This window comes from Octodon degus, unplaced genomic scaffold (genome assembly GCF_000260255.1).
Source record: "Octodon degus isolate 3935 unplaced genomic scaffold, OctDeg1.0 scaffold00051, whole genome shotgun sequence".
Taxonomy (NCBI): Eukaryota; Metazoa; Chordata; class Mammalia; order Rodentia; family Octodontidae; genus Octodon; species Octodon degus.
This window is the reverse complement of record NW_004524627.1, coordinates 7,770,735-7,779,943: the sequence shown is the minus strand read 5'-3', so window position 1 is coordinate 7,779,943 and position 9,209 is coordinate 7,770,735. Positions and strand designations below refer to the sequence as shown.

The 9,209-nt window shown below is 44.2% G+C and overlaps 1 protein-coding gene across 1 annotated transcript in view; it reads left to right on the top strand.

Annotated features, from left to right (window-relative positions):
- Positions 1 to 9,209, top strand: part of Rubcnl (RUN and cysteine rich domain containing beclin 1 interacting protein like) — a 47,619-nt gene that overhangs the window by 15,802 nt on the left and 22,608 nt on the right. Inside the window, exons 3-8 of the mRNA XM_004633123.3 lie at positions 1,600 to 1,682; positions 2,376 to 2,586; positions 5,204 to 5,305; positions 5,954 to 6,014; positions 6,932 to 7,064; positions 8,341 to 8,486. Of these exons, the coding sequence (XP_004633180.1) occupies positions 1,600 to 1,682; positions 2,376 to 2,586; positions 5,204 to 5,305; positions 5,954 to 6,014; positions 6,932 to 7,064; positions 8,341 to 8,486 (736 nt within the window). The remainder of the gene's footprint in view (positions 1 to 1,599; positions 1,683 to 2,375; positions 2,587 to 5,203; positions 5,306 to 5,953; positions 6,015 to 6,931; positions 7,065 to 8,340; positions 8,487 to 9,209) is intronic.

The window sequence follows — 9,209 nt, the reverse complement described above, 5'->3', positions numbered from 1 at the left end:
TTCTAATGGTGTTTGTAAATAGGATCACAAGTCCGCATCTTGTACAGCAATTAACCACTAAGAAGAATATATGCAGTGTATTATTTGTTGAAAAAAAAATAAAAAAATAAAGAATCTCTCTGAAACCTGAAAAAAGAGATTTAGTGCATGGGGCTAGAAAGAGAAGTCCTAAGTGATCTAGTTGTTTGTGTTAGGGTCGGGTAGCAATGGGAAGGACCAGCGTTAGCCACTGACACACGGGTATTCCTGAGATCCTTGCATCTCCAGTGGTTTCATCAGGGTTTTCCTTTTCTAGAAAATACCACCTGAGCCTAAAAGCATTTCCTGAGGCTGCAGGAAACAATTCCACCCTTCCTTTTCTTTGCTCAGCATCAACACATTTATAAAGCACCTTCACATTCCTTATCTCTTTTGTCCTAATAGGTAAAAATCCCAAATTGCAGCTTGAGGAATTTATGGCTGAGAAGCGGCTGGTGAGCAGAGGGCTGTTCACACTTGTCTGCTTTTTGATGCTTTTTCCTCTTGGCTGAGGTCTGCATCAGTGACCTGTGGGCTAAATCCTACCAGTGTTCTGTTTTTATCAAAAAGATTTTATAAATAGATGCTTGCTCATGGCAGTGGCAGAGTCGAGAAGTAGCTACAGGTACAGTATGTTATGCTGTGATATTCCTATAATAGTCCATGCCTGGCCCTTTAATGAAAAAGTCCACCAACCCAGAGGGCCTCTGAAGCCAAGTGGTCCTGCGTGTTCCATGCTGCAGCTACTTTCTTGAACACGGGGCAAGGTGCTTGAGGAACCCTGCTTGCTCTGCAGTCAGCAACGGGAACTCGTAACCACGAGGACATTGCAGCATCTTGTCCCAAGTTAGCAGGCTGGGTTAACTCAGCCCTTATAGCTGCAGTATAAAATCACATCACACGAACGTACCCACTTGGACGGTGATCACTGCCAGTAATGAAGTGGTCACGGGTACAGGAATGGGTGATTCAGCAGAGTGCATTTCTGCAGCTTTTTCTTGGGTTCTGATGAGAAGACCATTTTCGAGAAGCAATGGTGGTTTTCCTTCAGATGTGCTTATTGCATAACAGGAAGTTTGGGGTGAGTTGCAGTGAGCTGGAGAAGTGTTCTGGTGGTCTGTATGGTTTTGCTTCCAGACTGCTCCTGCTTTCTGTGTCTCGTGTGGGTGTCACCCATGGCCCTGTCTGCTTTCCACCCTCAGTGTCATGGCCCCCTCCACCACACTAGTGCTCCTGTGTCTTCTCTGAGGAAACTTCCGGTTACTCCCTTAGCTTCCTGTAGAAATGACCCACAATGAGGTGGAACTTGCAGATCCACTGGCATCGCAAGGGGCTTTCTTCTTTACTTATCTTGCTCCTCTATTGTGCCAGTTGTTTTGTTTGTATTTATTTATTTATTTATTTATTGTGGTACTGGGGATTGAACTCAGGACCTTATGCCAGGTAGGTGCTTATGCCACTAAGCTATTTTCCTGGCCCAGTGGTTTTGTTTTTAAACTCTGTACTCTAGGGTTGATTTGTTTTCTTAGATAATCTCTGCATGTCTTTTGTTGTATTTTTAATGACTTGGTACATTGGCAGGTGCTACGCAAGGCAGTAGAAGAGCCATTTCTTTGAATTCCTTCCCACCTGAAGTGTTCGTGCTGCCTGTGGACACAGAAAAGGTGAATGATGTCTTCTTTTTAATACCAGTAATCTTAATCCCTTAAATAGTGTTCTTTTGATTTAAACTTAAAATTGTTGCCTTGAGGCGACACAGTGAAGGGGTTTCCTTTCAGGGGTCTGCTTGGTAGGGGCTGTAATTAGTCATAGATAAACCTGAGAAAGTTTTCAGGCAAGGTCGGCTCACCTGGAGTTTTTTATTTTTTATTTTTCTAGTATTGGCAATTAGACCCAAGGCCTTCACACTGAGCTATATACCAAGCCCATTTTTTTTTCTTTTATGTTGAGACAGGGTCTCAGTAAGGTACTGACTTGCCCAGCCTTGGCTTCCACTTGCAATCCTCCCTTTCACTTGCAATAATCGACCTCCCAGAGTGCTGGGATCCCAGACACGTGCCACCATGCATGGATGGAAAGTTGTCCCTGACTGATGGATGCTGTGTGCTTCTGGCCTGCCACCACTTTATGGTTATTGCAAGAAACTCAATGTGGATGTCTGTTGGCCACATCGGGATGAAGCTTTGTCTCTGAGTGATGCGCACTATGAGTCCTAACTCAGTTAAATGAAAATTGAGATTTATGTATATTAACTTCAGTTGCATGGAAATTCTTGATTTTTCAAATCTGAAATATTCTCCATGAGAAAAACTTGGTTGTGCTAATGAGTACCTTAACTGATTTTTTTTTTCTTGCAGGAAAATGCCCACTTTTATGTTGCAGATATGATTATAGCAGAAATGGAGAACATGAAGTGGAACATTCTCAACCAGCAGCAGACCCGGATCTGGGGCACAGACAAAGCCAGTGGGTCACCTGGGGATGATCAAGCAGACCCTGAAGCCACCTTGGACACCCACATGGAGCGAGAGTCTGGGTCTTCCACTTCTTCAGACAGTGGCTGTGAAGGCAAGTTGGACAGAGGCAGCGTCACGGCTTGTGCTTAGATGGCCCCACAGCTGCACACATTTTAAGGCCTTGTCAGAGGTGGCTGGAGTGTGCAATGCTGGGGTTAAAGGGGTGTGAGCGGTGAGTGTGTCCATTCATCGCTTTGGCATACTTCTGGCAGGACTGAGGATGTGAGTGCTACACCTGCCCTGGGGTGGGTAGCCTGCACACAACGTAAAAGACAGAAGGAATCTTGACTCTTGCTTTTGCTATCTTCTGCCACCATGAACAGTTGCCCCTCCACTGTGTGACACCCTGCCTTCGAGCCGATAGATTATGGGCTGAAAATGTGAGCTATATGAACCAAGAAAAATAACTAAGACAGCTGAGAAGGTTCTATTCTTCACATACAGAAGAACTTCTATTCTGTCAAGTCTTAACATATGTATATCCCTAGATCTTTGTCTAAAATTTCTTATCTGGGTGTGGGGTCACAAGCCTGTAACAGGCTGAGGCAGAAGGATCCCAAGCTCAATCCAGTTGTCTACTGCTTGGGCAATTTAGTGAGACCTTGTCTCAAAATGACATAAAAAATAAAATAAAGCTGGTGATGTAGCTTGGTATGAAGGGCTTGCATCAGTCCCCATGACCACATACTTGCATATGAATGTAACTTCCTTTCTTATTGAGTAATCTATGTAAACCTTACCATTTCTTGGCCTTTTTGTCCTGAGGGGTTTGGTTATCATACTTCACCCATCTTTCAAATTCTATGCTTTGTTTTCCTTTGCACTTTGTTCTTCTTGCCTTTTTGCAGTGACTGCCTACCTCTTCTTTTGTCTTGACACACATTATTCTTGTAGCTCTCCATTCACATTCTTTCCTTTTCTGAGTAGATTTCTTTCATTCATCAACAAGCAGTGAGTCTATGATGGGCCTGCTAGGAATGGGTGGTACCCAGGATGTATGCCTTCTCTCCAGGAGTTTGTGCTGGCACAGAGGCCAGTGCAACCAGAGGGCAAACTCGGGAGCAGAGGCCAAGCTTGCTTCATTTAGGGACCCCGAGGAAAGGGTACCTAAGCTGGCAGTGACTGAGCATTTTTTGCTTCCTTACTATTTGCTGAATTCAAGTCCTGCCTTCAGTTCTGTTTTTCTGGATTCCATTTCTGGCAGATTTTGTGCACTGTGTAGCACCATCACTCCCTCTTGCCAGTCTTTACGTTGAACCCTGCACCCCTCCATTAAGCATTTCTTTTCTACAGCTAGGACCTGTTGAACTTGACACTCTGGATGACCCCCCAGGACCTCTAACTTAGCATTCGTGTCTGGGTGGCTCAGAGCAACTCATTTTTTCTATTACTGACCTAACCATAATTGCTGTAGCTAATCTTAGACCTACTATGTCTGAACTAGTTATCTTTATTCCTTCATACCACCTTTCCTTCCAAAAGAGAAAATGTTGAAGCTTAGTTTTCCATCTTTCCATCTGCAAAGCTTCTCTTTGCACAGGAGGCTGCATTCACAAGTGCTTCCCTACCTCCAACACACTACTGTGTGTGCTATCTTAGCTACTTTTTTCCATTGCTGAGACAAAATATTTGATACCTAAAGAGGAAACATTTATTTAGCTAATGGTTTGTAAAGGTTTCAGTTCATAGACATTTTCAGTTTGCTGGCTCCAAGGCAGTGTGGCATGGCATAGGAGAAACAGTTCATGGTGGGCAGAAGGCAGCAAAGCAGCAGAGCTGGGAAGCAGCAGCAATGGACCACAGCAGCAGTTGACCTCTTTCTATCTCTTCTGTTGCACCCAGGCTACCCACCCAGAGCGGGCCTTCTTATCATCTGCTCCTAGAACTGTGCTAAGCCAATCAGTGAATTAATTTAGTAATCACATGCCCTTGACCCCAGTAGCACACACTCCCGATCCAGCTGCCTCTGAAGAGCTCCACCCGGGACCACGTGAGGCTTTGGGAGGACATCTAGACACAGCCATAGCATGTGTGCTAAACAAGCAGTCTTTCACTGAGCCACATCTCCGCTCCTTTTCAACAACTATTCTTTTGAGGCCTTAAGTTGTCAGACTGGCCTCAAACTTGTGATCATCTTGACTCAGTCTCTCAGGTACCTGGGACTCCAGCTGTGTGACACACTATACCCGGTTCACAGTCACAAGTTCTAGGTGGACAAGAATTTTGGTGACACTTCTTTGCACAGCACAGTACTTACATTTCCTATACTGATTAGTATAAATTGACTCTTGTACATCACTGAACCTGATGCTGGTTTTCACTTGTTTTTAAAAATTGAACTCAGGGTATCAAATCATGACAGGTAAGCACTGGAGCACTGACAACTATTCCTGCAGCCCTCTCTCATTTTTAAACTTTGTATTAAAGAAATTTGTCAACATATGGAAAGGCAGATTACTATTATGAAGAATACCTCTCTATGTCTAATCAGAGTGAATGCGAAAGTACAAAATAGCTTCTCACATTCTTCTTAACCCATGAGGCTCAATTCTTAATTATTTTGAAGTAATTTCTTAGCATTCTCATTCCCAGATTTGGGTTTAGTTGATGCTGAGGCTGCATGGCTTCTCTTTCGCTTCTTGACGGCAGCTGCCCTTTTCCTCTTCTAGGTTGTGCTGTGTTCCCGGTCAGCCCAACAGCTGAAGGAACTTCTTACGGTAATGTGTACAAAGAGGCCAGCAAGCATGGTGTGGATGAATTCGTCATCTTAGGTGAGGTTTGGAAACTCGTTGGAGGTGACTGGCGGCCTTCTCCTCCCCTTCATGCGCACGGGCTGACGTGTGTCACACACAGTACCACGCACTCAGAGAAGCTCGCCCCAAGACCAGATTGTGTCTCTGACATTAAAAAATAATTGCTGTTCTTGTTTCAGATGTCTTCATAGCTGGTTTCTCATCTCACTTAGGGAAGTGAGCAAAAAGCAGATGCTCACTGTGATGTTTGTCTGTTTGGTATCTCAGTTACATTTTGAGGACATTTCAGATGAAATCCTACCTTTGGTGATAATCTGTGGTCTCTTGAAGTTGTCGGTAGTTAATTTACTCCTGGCAAATCTGGATTTGCAGTTCAGAAGAACCTAAAATATGGGTTATTGCATAATTGGTTCTTTCTGGGATGTACAGCGCTATTTTTGTGTTCTTATAAATCGGCTATGAGACTGGGCATGGTGGTGTGTGCATGCCAGTAACCCCAGCGTTTGGGAGGCTGGAAGAAGGAGGATCACTATGAGTCTGATCTGTGTAGTGAGAGCCTGTAGACGCTGTGCTAAAATACATAAAAAAGAATAGAAAAATAAATGGGCTACAATTGACTAAAACAGACTGCAAGCCTCACTACCCATTTTTTTCGTTTTCCTGCAGGACTTGAAGAGTTTAATGACATCGGAGAAACCCATAGCTGCTCTTGCAGCTCATTGACAAGGTATTTGTTGTCCACATATAGCTACTTGTTGATCCTCTGAGCACACTGGTGCCTTGAGTCGGGTCATCCAGTTCTAATGAGGGGAACAATAGAAATCAAATCCCCCCTCCATATTTGCAGCTTGGTATTGCTATAGCAAAATGCCTGAGACAACTAACTTTTAAAGGGAAAAGTTTTATTTAGCCCTTCTAAAGGGAAAAGTTTTATTTAGCCCACTGCTTGGGAGTTCAAAGTGATGGTAGGGGACCCATTAACCCATTAGCTCGATCATGGTGAGGGCAGTTGGGGTGACATGTCGTGGATCAAGTGCAGAGGGTTGCTCAGATGGTCATCCAGGAAGGAGGTGACCTTCCTGGTGACATAAGCACCTGCCACTAGGCCCTCTTCCCAGCAGTTCCACCATCTCACAACTGGGATGGTGCTACATGTATCCTAGCCATGCATCCCCAAAGTTTCTGCAAGGTTCAATAGTGTACAGAAGGGCTCGCTATGTATTTTCATTTAGTTATCGTAAGTCAGCCAGGCAAGATTCATGCTGTCTATTTATTTATTTTAAACTCTATTATATAGAGAGCTAGCATATAACAGGATGTTCACACAGGATGTATCACATGTCACAACACTATTAGATAACAGAAGTAGGCTTCCTTCCTTGCACCAAGGTCTTCCGACTTTAAATCCATTGCTCTTTTTGCCATACCTCCAAGTCTTAGTATCCTGATAAAGGATACTTGCTCTATTAATTGAGCATGAGGAAAAAAACCATTTTGCACAAGACACCCAACCAACAACTGATGCTTGCTTTCTGCTAACAGCTTCTTGAGTAATGTGGACAGGTGAACAGTTGATGTCCTGAGGAAAGCCCTGAACATAGTGTGCATGTATGTAGTTCCTACTTTTTATGTCTTATATTTCAGTGTTACTTATGACCCAGACTTCAATTCTGCTGAGCGATTAGCCAGAGAGTTGTACCGAGTATTTCGGAAGTCCTGGAAGGTTTCCCAAGTGGGTTATCAGCTGGCAGCTTCCCTGAAGGCAGCCAGCTCAATAGTAAGTATCAAATAAATGGAGCTTGAATCAGAAGTTCCTAAAATCTCACCGGGCTTGGCCCTTTGACTTCAGATATTCTTCCTTGTATGTTCTCTGGGTGTTGGGGAAAACTCAAAATAAATTTCTTTTTTCTTTTTTGGCGGAACCGGAGATTGAACTCAGGCACTTGCACTTGCCAGGGAAGTGCTTTTTCCACTGAGCCATCTGAGCCATCTCCCCGGCCCACAAAATAAATTTCAAAGGCACATACTGACCACTTACGATACCAGGGAATGTATTGTGTGGTTCAAAGTTCAGTCCTTTACTGTATCTTATTGGTAGACACTTTCATCACTTTTATTTCAAAATTTGGGCCCAGACCTCAGCAGGGTTGCTAAGAAGCAGAGCAAGTGTCATGGCTCAGGTGTTGATTTGGTAATTAACTCTTCTTCCCTCGGAGGATGTGCTGCCCTCTGGAAACATGCAGCAACAGGATCGAGGCCTTTGTGACAAAGGATGAGGGCAGCCCAAGACGTTCCGGGCATGTGGGGGAGGGAGGGTTTAATTTTATCAGGGAACTTGGGAAATCTGATTGGAAATCTCAGAATTTGAGATCAGTTTTGGGTGAGACAGCATGGTGGCAGGTGTTCTTGGCAGAGGGCAACAGAGACAAGTGGAGGGGCCCTCCTGCCTCTTGGGCAGTGACTTCCTGCAGTGGGACACCACCTGTCTGTGTGTTTCCATGAGTGGTTAAACTGTGGCGGACCTGAGATGCTAACTTGAGGAATGACAATGGAAAGTATAGTGTTTCAGAGTGAGACCACCTAATAGCAATGGGCAAGTAGCTGCTTCTCAGAGCCGGGGCCACAGTAGAATTCCAGCAGGCAATATCTGCTGATTTCTTCTCTGAAAGGCAGTGGCTTTGTGTGTGTGTGTGTGTGTGTGTGTGTGTGTGTAACTGGAGGTTGAACTCGGGCCCTTGCGCTTGCCAGGGAAGTACTTGTTTTACTGAGCCATCTCCCTAGCCCCAAGGCAGTGGCTTTTGTTACTTGTGAAATAATTGCAGTTCCAAACAATCTAATTGTAGTAAGTTCAAAGTCTGGAAGCAAACTAAAAATACAAAGAAAGACAATCTTATCTGGCTGCTGGAGGACTCTTGCCATGTTCTTTATTCCACTGAAAGCAGTTTCAACTTCTCACAGTAAATTTTAGAAAACATATTTGAATTTCTTTCTTATTTAAACTCTTTAAAAATGCTTATTTAAGGTATCCTCAAATCCCTTTATGTGTTTTGCAGGTTGTAAATGAAGAGAATGTCCGAAAAGACTTTGAATCCAGTATGGATGTTGTACAGGAAATTAAACTTAAGTCCAGGATCAGAGGAACTGAAGATTGGGTGCCCCCTAGATTTCAAATCATATTTGATATTCATCCACCACTCAAGTAAGTATGGGCTGCTGCCAGGAGCCCAGTGTATTTGAATTAGGTGGGATGGGTCGCACCTGATTCTTCATGGAAGTAGAGAAGAGGAAAAAATAATATCCTGAGCAGGCGGGTGAAAATTTATTTTAGGAAAAGGAAAGTTCTGTTTTTCTGGCTTAGTTTCCGTGGCTCCTTGTTTTTCCAAGGCTTCAGGGATTTTACAAGTTTTGATAAGTGGAGAACGTGACTGTGCATCTCTGATTACAAACATTAGATAGCAGCTGAGAGCTTATAGTATTAGAAGGGATGCTTAAGTGGCCATTATTGAAACTGAAAAATCAAACACAATAATTTAAAAATATCAGCCCAGTAGGAATTTCTGCCACGTTCCGGGAACCCCCAGACCCAGTACTAGCCCAGGCCTGGTGAGTGTGTGGGAGAGCTTCTGGCTACCCTGCACCGGCGGGACCTATTAATGGTCCAGGCCCAGGCGCAGTGTGGGTGAGACTCTCTTCCACCCCCTTGGGATGCCTCCAACCACTCCACAGCACCTCCCCCACCCCACCCGCCCAGTAGGAATTTCTGCCATGTTCTGAGAACCCCCAGACTCAGTCCTAGCCCAAGCGCGATCTGCACTTGAACTTCAGTACTTGCTAAGGTTATAACTACAACAAAGATCTACAACAAAGGTGAGAAGACAGTGCTACACAAAATGACGAGAAGGAACAAAATGCAACCTCAGAA